The sequence below is a fragment of the Protopterus annectens genome, chromosome 8.part0 (assembly GCF_019279795.1).
Source record: "Protopterus annectens isolate FY-2018-M chromosome 8.part0, PAN1.0, whole genome shotgun sequence".
NCBI lineage: Eukaryota > Metazoa > Chordata > Ceratodontiformes > Protopteridae > Protopterus > Protopterus annectens.
The window spans coordinates 731,248,808-731,261,323 of NC_056741.1; the positions used below are offsets into that span (position 1 = coordinate 731,248,808).

Below are 12,516 nucleotides of genomic sequence, written 5' to 3' on the forward strand. Positions count from 1 at the left end.
CGCCACTTAAGAAAGTTATTTTCCTGTGCCACTGTCGAGCAGAGAGACAGAAGTGATCCCCGGGGTGTATTTCCTATTTCCCATCCACTCATCATGATTTTTCTTGAAGAGTGCTAATGAAGAAATTTGCTTGACATAGATGGGTAGCCTGTTCCAGAGTATGGGAAGTCTCTGGGACAGGAATCTATCCCTCCAGCATGTCCTGTTTATTGTGGTGACAAGGTTTAGGTCCCTAGAGTGTGTAGCTCGGAGGGATTGGGATTTCTTTAGGTGTAGCATGTCCAACAGCTCTGGGTTTGACATAGCTTTATATGTTAGGCAGAGATCACCTCGGAGTAGGCGATATGCTACGGATTTTGTGACATAATATAGTATGTGCTGTAACACTAACGTTTGTGGAACAGATAATGTAAAATCTCAACAAAATGTACACTACTCCTCAGCTGTAAAGATGGGAGAGATGGCTCAAGTCCAAGGATACATGAGATAATCAGGATCATACTACAAATGAGTAAGTGCTCAGATTTTCAAATAAAGCTAAGGTTTGTACTCCAATTCTGTACTGGATAAGAAAGCATTAGTGTTGAGCTGTGGCTCACCAATATGGCCCAGTGCCTTCATAGCAAGCAGCCTGCTGGAAATGCTGCTTTAAATGCTACTTCTAGGTAAACAAATAAGGATGTCTGATCTGGAGCAGAGACCTACAGCCTAAATAAATACATAGGCATTTCTTTGTCACCCAGCTCACGTCACAAACTTTAAGAATGCTGCTTTGATTTTTTTTTTTTAATTACAAATGTTTCCATGCTATCATTAGTCTGGTGAATTTAAAGCAGCATATACAACTCACATCTTGAAATACTCTTCCAGAGCTCTGACTTGGTAGCTGCCTGCCACCTTCCACATTCATGCCCAGTACTGGGAATGCAACTCTTCAGAACAATTATGTTTTACAGGTGGTTCTCTGCTTTGGAGAGGTGGACTAAAAGGCCGTCAATTCCAGGATGCTGTGCATGCAAACATTGCAATTAAAAGTCATCATCATCACATATGTCGAGATAGACATCAAAAGCTTCACGGTTACAATTCCCATCTGGAGTGAAGACATACTTGTGAAATGTTCCATCAACACATATGGCTGGGAAAGAAAAACAAATAATGATAGAAAAGAAACAATTTAAACACTAACGCAAAGATGAGTATCATTTGCAATTTATTTTCTAAAGACTTAAAAGGATAGTACCAGAAACACTATATTAACATTTTACTGACATTCAAAAATACTCTGCTGATACATTTTGTTTCTGATAAACTTTTTTACATCTGTACAGTGTGCTGTCTAATAATAATAATAATAATAGGAGCAATGTGAAGAACACTATTTTCTACACAGCCTAACATGCAGGTACTACACTGCTTCGTAACTCACCAGTTTTGTTACTGTATTTTAACATACACAGGTGCTATTTGACTTCATTACTCATCAGTTTTGTGATTGTATTTTAAAATATAAAGGTGTTAAACCAGTTCATAACTCATTAGCTTTGCGATTACATTTTTTGTAATGAGGAATGCATACAAGTAAATGACTGCTCTCAGTTATTAAAGTTATGTTACAGTTAGATCACTGAATAGATAAGGGAGGGGAGAAGTTAGCTATAACAATCTCCAGAAAGAATTCTGCCACACACAGCTCATAAATCACACTACAGAGCAAAATAAAACAAACTCATGAAGTAGCATTTCACTTCTAACAATGTCTTCAATAAATGACAAGTTCCTTATAAACCGATCTTCAAAGTCCACATACATATATTCTTTTGAAACTGGAAGCAGCAAAAAGAAAGAGCCTCAGTGCCGAAATATGTATACTTGCTTACTATGCCTTTACTTATATAAGCCTGCTGTTAATCTTAAAATGGACCATATTAATAATTAATCCCTTTACACATGCCAACGTGCACACAGAGGATAAAACATTCTCATATTCTACAACAGATCTCCTCCCAACACCCAGGGAATCCCAAACAAAATTAGGGAGCCATCAGGGAACCACATATCATAATCAGTTTAGGGACTGTAGTCATAAATATCATTATTAATTTAAAACATACCTCTACTGCTGTCGACCAGTGCCGAAGACACCAGACTTGATGCTCAACATCACATCTGGTGCCAAATGAAATGTAATTACTAAGTCCGTATCAGACCCTGGACAAGTCTTTCCATAGTTATTTTATCAGCTTTTTACCATGATAGTAACAGCAGTGCAAGACACCTCAGGAATGCCAGCATATTTTTTCAGTAGCAAGCACAGGCCTCAGACTGAAGTGACTCATGTAGTACGCACAAAGTAAGAGCAGCATCAGTCTCAAAGTTACCAGGCTTTCTAACAATGCTTTCTGACAAACAGCTGCAAGATGCAGTCTAATGAGTCTCTCTCTCTCTCTCTCTTCCAACCCAACAAGTCAGCCATGTTTATTCCTCCCTGCCTAGAGTTATAGGTTCATTAGTGTTTATTAGGCTAACAACCACAAGGGCCTTTTTAACCCTAGTCATGCATCTCAAATCTCTGACAAGTTCTGGTACCCTTGATAAGTGTAAGAAGGAGCTTGGGAGATGAAATATTTACAAGCAGAAGCCTGGGAGATGAAATATTTACAGGCTGCCGTGTCCATTAGAGACACTGACACCAAACCTGAGATGAATTTCCTGTTCCCCATCCAACTGTCCAAGTTACACTTGAGTTGGGCTAGGGAGGGACTCTGCTTCACATGGATGGGGAGCCTGTTCCAGAGATGGGGTAGTCTCTGTGATACATACCTATCTCTCCAGCAGGTCCTATTTGTAACACAGGCAAAGTTTAAGGCTTTCGAATGGGTAATTCTGGTGCGGTTTGTTTTGTGGATATGCAGGAGGTCCATCAGAGTGGGGTCTGTCAATGCCCTGTATGCCACGCATAGATCTTCCCTCAACAGCCAATAGGAGACAGAATACAGGGATAGAACCTTGAGGCTGTCTGCACAGGACATGTTACTTATGCCCTGCATTTTTTTAGTGAGGAACCTCTGTGGATGTTCCAACTGTTAGATATGCCTGGTTAGGTACATACCAAAGGGGGCACTGTACTCAATGACATGTTTGATGAATGCCAAATACAGTGGAACAATGAGTTCTTTTGACCTAGATGCCATACTTTTGTTTATAAGTTGCACAACACAGAATGCCTTCCTTACTACTGTAGACACATGATGGTCAAAGGCTAGATTACTGTCTAGGTCTGTCCCTAAGTCTCTGACTACTGAGTCAAGTCTAAGGGATGTATTGTCAATACAATAGTTACTAGGGGTGGCTGACTTCCCGAAGGATATTATTATGTATTTCTTAGCATTTAGTTTTAGTCCATGGCTTTAACACCAATTGTATGTCTGTTTCAGCCACTCCTGGAGAACATTTGTGTGGGTGTGGGATTCAATGACAGCTCCTAACTTGGAATCATCTGCAAATTTAGTCAGCAACACGCCATTAACATTGGTCTTGACTTCAGAGACATAAATGCCAAAAAGGAGAGGTTCCAGGACTGATCCCTGAGGGACTCCACTTGTGAATGGCCTCTTTGTAGAGGTGGACTCCCCAATTCTAACTTCCTGGGTCCTGTGAGCCAGGTGGCTATCCACAGGGTGACAAAAGGGTTTGTACCTAACCTTTTGAGTTTGACAACAATGCCCAAGTGGGGTATTGTGTCAAATGCCTCAGCCAGGTCAAGGTAGGTGGTGTGAACCATTTTGCCCTCATCCATTGCTTTGGCGACTTTCTCAAAGCAGTCCACCAGGCTGAGTAGGCATGACCTGTCGTTGACAAAATCAAATTGATTTCGGGCCAGTGTCTGGAGGTTTACTATATCATTATTGATAATTTCCATAATGAATTCTTTCCATGGCTTTCCATATGAGACTAGTGAGACTTATGGGTATGTAGTTTCCAGGGTCTGTAGATAACCCACCTTTGTGCAGAGGGATGACTGCTGCTGTTCGCCATTCATGAGGCAATAAGCCTGTTTGGAGGCTACAGTTTAATAACACTTCCAGAGGGCCGGACGGGTCATGTTTCATGCTATTTAGAAAGCATCCTGGGATATTGGCCCATTGATGCAGTGCTTTTTGGCTTTAGAGAGAGCATTAAGGATCTGTTCCCTAGTGGTAGCAGGGGGAGTTATATTTGATGGCATTTCCTGAGGGAAGGTTGAGGGGGAGAGAGGGGTAAAATTGGAGCTGAATTCATCGGCCAGTAGGTTTGCTATATCTTCTGGTGTTTTTTTAATTTTCCCAAATCTTTTGGGTTTCTAATACCACGATGGGAACAGACCCCGTTTTTAAGTCAAAGTAAGATTAAAGTTTATGAAATTTGCATTGTTTCAATCTTTGATGTTAGCCAAAAGTGCTCTACACAGTACCCACAATGTGCCCAGTAATGATATGGAATGGTAATACATCTAAGCACAACTATAAATTCATTTTTATAAGCCCCGTTGCTCCTACTACTATTAGAAAAATCTGGGTAACCTTCTTCCACATTGCCCATGTTTTTGCCTGCAAATCCTGGTATTTTATGACTTTGCATCTCTCTGTACATATGACACTGTAGTCATTGAGTCTAGCAATTTCAATGATCAATGTTACTTTAGTCTTCTTTTCATCCACTACTATCTCTGGTTTTCTCATTTCTGTTTTTTGAACTGTTGGTAATGGGTGATCCCATATAATATAAACTTCATAATTTTCTATAGTGCTTTCTGGCTCATGTTTCCAGTGTTTTTCAGCTACTTTGATATTATAATGTTTGCACAATCCCCAATGCAACAGTCCTGGCAGATTACTATGCCTTTCAGTATACAGTCCTTCTGACATTACTATATCACAACCAGCAACAAGATGTGTGACTTCTTCCAATTCTCTTTTACAAAACCTACATATGTCTGTTTCTCCCACATGTTCAATGGACTTTGCAAACCAACATGTACACAGGTCACTATCTTGGGCCGACAATATTAACCTTTTGTCTTAGGTTCATAAGTTCATAGGTTGGTACTAGGCTATCAGCCCTAGGGCCTATACAAGCCTAGCCATAACAATTCCCTGGCTATTTCTTCCCACATTATTTACTTTCCTGGACCCCTGTCTAGCAGGGCGACAGACGTGATCCCTGGGGTGAATTTCCTTTCTTCCATCCAATCGTCAAGTTCCTCTTGAAGAGGTCCAAAGAGGCACTCTGCTTGACATGTATGGGCAATCTATTCCAGAGTCTGGGGAGTTTCTGGGTCAGGAACCTATCCCTCCAGCATGTTTTGTTTATTGTGATGACAAGGTTTAGATCCCTGGAGCGTGTAGCTCTGAGAGATTGGGATTTCTTTAAGTGTAGCATGTCCAACAGCTCTGGGTTTGACATGGCCTTATATGTTAAGCAGAGATTGCCTCTGAGCAGATGATATGCGACAGAGTACAGCTGGAGTTATTTAAGGCGGTCAGAGTAGGGCATCTGCTTTAGGCCAGTGATTCTTTTAGTGAGGTATTTCTGAGGCCTTTCCAGTTGTTGCAGATGTCTTGAGAGGTACACACCAAATGGGGCGTTGTATTCTATAACGGGTCTAATGAGGGATGAGTACACAGTGGGACAATGACCTTTTTTCTGGATGAAAAGCCCTTCGTGATGAGGTGTGCCACATAGAAGGATTTCCTGACTGTTGTGGCAATGTGGTTATCGAAGGTGAGACCACTGTCCACCTGTGTCCCTAAGTCTCTTATCACACTTTCTGTGTTTAGTGTACTGCCACCTATATGGTAATTCATGGATACATGTTTTTTCCCAAAGGGGATAACAATACATTTCTTGGCATTGAGCTTGAGCCCATGGCTCTGGCACCAAGCATCTGTTTCTGTAAGGCCCTTTTGTAGATTATCCACATCATTTGGGGATTCAATAATGGCTCCCAGTTTGCAGTCATCTGCAAACTTTGTTAGCCAGAGTCCCTTAGTGTTGACCTGTACTTCAGAGAAGTAGATGCCAAACAAGAGCGGCCCCAGGACTGAACCCTGAGGTACTCCACTTGTCACTTGTCTGGAGTTGGATTTGGAGTCGGCTACTTTTACAGTGTGGGTTCCCTATCAGTAAGCCATTTAGCAACCCATTGGGTAACATAGGGATTAATGCCCAACTTAGTAAGTTTATCTATGATTCCAGAGTGGGGGATGGTGTCAAAGGCCTTGGCAAGGTCTAGATAGGCTGTGCGGACCACCTTACCCTTGTCCATGGCTCTGGAGACTGATTCAAAGAAGTCAATCAGGTTCAGGAGACAAGATCGGCCCTTCACAAACACAAACTGGGTGGGGTCCAGTGTTTGAAAGTTGCCAATGTCTTTGTTTATAAGTTCCATGATAATACGCTCCATGGCCTTGCAGATAAGGCTTGTCAGACTGATGGGATGGTAGTTTCTGGGATCCAAGGTGGATCCCCCCTTGTGGATTGGGATAACTGTAGCTCTGCGCCACTCAGTGGGCACGAAACCTGAGGTGAGGCTATGATTAAACATGACACTTAGGTGAGGTGCCAGTTCATACTGTAGTTCATGTAGTACACAGCCCGGGATGTCATCTGGTCCCATGGATGCTGTATTCTTGGCTTTAGAGAGTGCGTTTTGTACCTGTATGGCCGTTATTACTGGAATTTGGCAATCTTACTGTATTGAGATGGGCCATTTAGGGGGTGAGAGGGGGGTGAAGATGGCACTGAATCGATCTGCCAGGATATTGGCAATATCCTTAGGATCAGTATATTTAATGCCATTCTGTTTTAGCTCAGAGCAGATCTTAGCATTGCCATTTAGATTCTTGACATAGTTATAGAATGCTTTGTGGTTGTCTTTGGAATCTTTGGTAATTTTATTTTCGTAACTAGCTTTGGAGGATTTTATGAGGCATCTCAGTTTCTTACTGAGGTTAGTAAGGGAGTTTTTTGCATCCTGGGATTTTCCTCTTTTCTGCAAAAGTTTCTTCCTTTTGTTGTAAAGTTTGTTTATGGCAGGGGACCACCAGATTGGCTTCCTTTTTTCGGATGAGAGCATTTTGGTTCTATTTGGGATGGCATGATTCATGCATGAGTGGATGTGCTCGTACAGTGCCTTAGTGTAGGATTCAGCAGTTGAACTTTCAGTTCCCGTCTGCATGGGTGTCATGAAGTTTGTCACTTCTGACTTGAGTAGAATGAAGTTGGCTTTGGAGAAGTTTTTTATGGTGGTTTCTTTACTGGGGGGTGGGGGTGGGATGTGGATGTTAAGGGTGATTAGCTTATGGTCAGACCTGACTAACAAGGGGGTGACCATAGGTATGGAGCATTGATTTCCCATGTTGGTAATGACCAGGTCTAGGATATTGGAGCCCCTGGTGGCACTATGGATTAGTTGATCCAGGGCGTTGGAATTTATGAATTACAAGAACCGTTGCGCAAAGGTGTTGGGATAGGAGTAGTTTTCCCAGTTAACGGCAGGGTAGTTAAAATCACCCAATATTAGGGTGTTTGGTTCTATCTTAATATTTTCCAGTATGTTTAGAAAGGTGTAGTGAGAATCTTGGGGTATGGTGGGGGATCTGTAGCAAGCTACAATTTGGATTGCAGTCTTACCTAGTGTTAGTTGCACTTGGAGAATTTCAGACACATTGTGTTGGCCAACTAACCTGGTGGTGTGAATATCCTTGGTGAATATTGACACTCATCCACCTTTAGTGTTTCGGTCCTGGTTTGGTGGCCGAAAAGTGTGGTAAGAGTTGTAGCCTGGTATTGCAGGGGTGCTCTCTGGAGCCTTGAACCAGGTCTCAGTTACTGCACAGATATCGATGTTCTCCATTTTTAGGAGTGCCTCGAGAGAGTGCATTTTGAGGTTTAGACTTCTAGCATTGAGTAGCATTACCTTCAGATTTTGCATGCTTGTACCTGTTACGGTCGTGGTTTTGTCCTTTGAAGTTTGCCTAAAAAAGGCACTATAGGGGTGGCAAGAGCCTTAGCCAGTAACCTGAATCCCAGGGCGACAGGTGCAGACCATCTCTGGCAAAGCATCGTGGTCTGTCAATCATGTCATCCCAGGCAGACAGATACTGAATCCCCTTTGAATGACACCATAAGCTTAGCCAATTGTTGAAGTCAATCATTTTATCCTTATATTGTGGTATCATTCTGGGCGAAGGCAGGATGCTACTCAGGGCTAGGGTCATACCTGCCTGGGCCACATGATCCGAGAGCTCTTCCATGTCTCTTTTCATGTAGTCCAGGGAGGTACGTCTCAAGTCATTCACTCCAACATGGACAATGACAGAGTCATATTTGTACTTGTTGTGGAGTGACTTGAGTGCACGCGTTATGTGGCGGATCCTGGCACCCGACAGGCAGCTGACTGTAATTTTCTCCTTATTCAACCTGGTGAGAGGGACATCAGTGTGCCGGACTATAGAGTCACCTATGACTAAAGTGTTCGGTACATTGTCTTGCCTTAGGGGCTGTTGCTGGGTGGCACACTGGTGTTGTGAACTATGTGACACATTGGTTGTGATTGGTGTTTGCGTTTCAGCTTCAGAGGTCTTTGTTGCTTGGGCAGGTTACAGTTAAGGGCCTCTGCATATGTGGATTTAGTGTTGCTATATGTGGGTGTTGGTGGTGCGGGTTTAGAAGGGCTATGTGTTGCTTGAGGTGTAGTGTGGGTGTTAACCTTCTCCTCTTGACTGTTTAGCACAATCTTGGGTGGAGAGAGCTTTGCTTCCATTTTGGCTATGTAAGTGCATCTCTCACAGGTTGTAGTGTTGGGTGGTAGGAGGAGAGGGTTATCTGTGTACATGAGGCAATTGCTGCATTGCCCCAGTATGCCCAGATTCACCAGGTGGACAGGAGAAATCACCGAAGCTGACCCTTGGACATGCCTGGTTTGGGGCTTTTTTTTCTTTGTAAAGTATAGGAGCTGTTTCCTTAGCAAGGTACTTTGCAATTATAGGCTGTTTAGTGCCTAATATTAATTTCTCCTTGTTAACAAGGAGAGTTCAGTGTTTGTATGAGTTTAAGGCTTCCTAGTACTTTCCAGCAGGTATTAGAGAAAGTGCTAGTCACAGGGATGCTTAAAGGTAAGATTGAAAAGAATGCACTCTGCAGTGTGCACTAGAGAAGTTAGATGTGAAAGTAGGTAACTTGAGTTTTACCTGTTTAAAAAGTTAAGGTTTAGTGGAGAGTTACTATTTTTAAAACAGCAAGATGGATTGAAAGGGGTGGTCACTTTTGTATTTTGGTACTATGAAATACTGTAGGATGGCCAATAAATTTAAATAATTGAAGGGGTGGGATTTCAAACATGATGATTTTGTGATTACTCACATAAGCCAGTGAAAGTAGAGAGGTTTAAATTCACCTCTCCTTAACCTTCCTGTGTTGGATCCTGATGAACACGAGGTTGTTCCAAGAATTTTCTATACTTGTAACTATATTTATTCATTTTCCACATTTCTTGCCTTCTCATCTGATTCTTCCCCTTATATTCTTTAGTTTGTTTTTTTTTTTTTTTTGACACATTTAGTTGCTGCCTAATTTTTATCTTTTATCTATTTCTGGCTTTACTTCCATTCCCGTTCGACACTGATATGCTGCTAAACCAAGCAGGGAAGTCACCTTAGACTTATTCCCCTCATGTTTTATAAACTTTTACTACATTTGTCTCTTTTGAGGTCAGCAGATATGTATGCAATCCTACGACTGAAGATCTATACATGTAACAATCAATTTCGAGGAGGCCCATACCTCCTTCATAACGAGGAATATATAGTTTTGGCATACACCGATTTTTTTTATAAATCATTTGATAAGCATGAAGCATCCTTCTTGTTTTCCTGTCCAACCGATCCAACACCTTTTGGGGGCAGTCAATCTCACCAAAACTATAAGTTAGGACAGGAACACCAAATTGGTTTATAGCTTGGACTTTGTTCCCAGATATCGGCACTGCTTTCAGTATTAATTTTAGTCTTATAAAATATTCCTTACTAAACTTCATTCGTATTTGTGCATGTTTCATTGTTGATCCTTCCTCAATTCCCACATATTTATACACTCTCTCTTGCTCAAGTTCTTTTATATAACATTCCTGTCCTGGGCTGATGTTTTCTTGGTGCTGCAGCTTTCCTGCTTTAAAGCTTGCTTTTGTACATTTATCAAGACCAAATATCCTGATATCATGTGAAAATGTTTTGACCACTTGCAGTTGTGCTTTCAGTTCCTCATCTGAAGAACTATACAGTTTGAAATCATCCACAAAACGATGATGAGAAGTCTTTACATCTTCTTGTTTTCTGGGAGCCAAATTGTAGCCATGACATAATCTATTAAGTAGACAGCTTAATGGGTTAAGGGCAAGACCAAAAGAGCCAGTGGTGGCAGAGAGTCACCCTGGAATCCCTTTGAATTTTTATCCTTGGAATAATAATTTGTCCTTTCTCATGGCTTAACTGCACAGTGGTTTGCCACTGTTTCATGGTTGCTGAAATGTAATTGATTAGTGTAGGGTGCATCCTATACATTTTAAGCATTCTTATCCATGAATGTGGAATACTGTCAAATGCTTTTTGTAGTCTATCATGTTCTGGCTCAGAATAGGTGGCTCCATTTACAATGAGCTGTGCACACAATTATGTATTGCCTTTGAGGTTGTGGACATAGCTAAAGACTGCCCTGTGGTTGTTCTTAGCCTAGGAGGCCAAATTTACCTCAAATTAGGTTTTGGTAGACTTTATTTGTCCTCTGAGTTATTTGTTTAATTTGACGAGAGTGCTTTTATCCTGCAGGGTGCTGCACCTCCTAATTTTTGCCATGATTTGCTTCCTTCTGTTATATAATCTACTGATTTTGTGATTCCACAAGGGTGGCTTGTTTTTTAAGTTAGTTCTGTACTTCTTCATGGTGGGTACAATTGCCTCTATGCAGCTACTAACACGCTGTGAACAGTTCTGCATAGGCAGCAGGGTTCTCAGGGTTTATGGGGGCTTGAAATTTTGCCAGGTTATCACTTGCTAGCAGGAAGTTAGCCCTAGAGTAGTTCCTGAATATTCCAGGGTTAGCTGGGGGGGTTCCAGGTTTTATTTATTTACTTCAAAGGAGACCATTCTGTGGTCTGACCTTACCAGTAACGGCATTACACTAGGGGATGTGCAGCACTCTCCCATACTGGTGAGGACCAGATCCAGTATGGTTGCACCCCTAGTTGGTGTACTGACAATCTGCTCCAGGGAATTTGCGTTTACAAAATCCAGGAATCTCTGTAACTCTATGTTTGGTGTTGTATAGGATTCCTAGTTAACAATGGGGTAATTAAAGTCACCCATGAATATGGCATTGGGTTGGATGGTGAGTGTTTCCAATATTTCCAATAAGTTTAAATACATGAATACAACTCATGAAAACTGGAGCAGATGACACAATACGACAAACCTGTGACCATAAAACTATTTTATTATATCCAGCTCTGGCGCCTCTGCTCACTCAGCCTTTAATGGAGTACACAACTAAACATTCAATCACATATTTTATACATCGTTAATCATTAAATAAATCAATTAAAATTAGTACCTTAATTGGTATATTGTCAATTATATTAAAACCTTCCAATTACAAGCCACATTTATTCCTCCTGAATTTAAAGTGTCAAACTTTAATATAAAAAGTGCTTCTTTATATAAAAGTTTCTTTTTTACATTCATACATGTAATTGTTTAAATACATGTTATGGATTTCCTGGGTTATAAAGGGGAGCTATAGCTTGCAAGGAAGTAGTATAAGTGGTACTGGATTTTGTCTATGGTGATTTGAACATGGAGAAGCTCAAGTGCATTGCCCCGTTTGACCAGCCTTGAGGTATATTTATTTCTGATGTAAATTGAAACATCTCCACCTTTAGTCCCTGTCTGTGTAGTAGCTGGTCTAAATGTGTGGAAGGTATTATAACCTTGCAGTGTCAGTGTGCTCTCTGCAGCTTTAAACCATGTCTCAGTGACCACACAAACATCAGCATTCTCTAGGGTGAAGAGAGTTTATAGGGAGTGGAGTTTTTTGTCTAGACTCCTAGCATTCAGCAGTAATACCTTTAGATTTCCTTGGCTTTGATTTGGTATGTCTGAAGTACTTTCAGTTTGGCATTGCCTAAAAAAGGCACTATGACGGAAGACAATTTTATAGCTAATATTTAAAAGCATAGAGGGATGAGGTGCACACCATCCCTGGAAAAGGAGCACGGTCTGTTGACCATCTCCTTCCATGCTGACAAATATTGTACCTCCTTAGAATAACACCAGAAACTAAGCCAATTACTAAAGTTGGCCATCTTTTGTTCATACTGTGGCATCATCCTTGGAGAAGGTAAAATATGGATCAATGCTAGGCTCATAGAAGCCTGTGGCACACATTCCAAGAGCTCCATGATGTCTGTCATTATATAGTCTA

At 41.3% G+C, this 12,516-nt stretch overlaps 1 protein-coding gene across 3 annotated transcripts in view; it reads right to left on the reverse strand.

The window, feature by feature from the left end:
- Window positions 1-249: 249 nt before the first annotated feature.
- WDR45 (WD repeat domain 45) overlaps window positions 250-12,516 on the reverse strand; it is a 956,899-nt gene continuing 944,632 nt past the window's right edge. For 2 of the 3 annotated variants that reach the window (XM_044080188.1, XM_044080187.1), the window contains exon 11: window positions 252-1,138. In XM_044080188.1, coding sequence (XP_043936123.1) covers window positions 1,029-1,138 — 110 coding nt within the window. In that variant the 3' untranslated portion in view covers window positions 252-1,028. Of the gene's footprint in view, window positions 1,139-12,516 lie in introns of all 3 variants that reach the window. The other variant, XM_044080189.1, reaches the window with a different exon arrangement.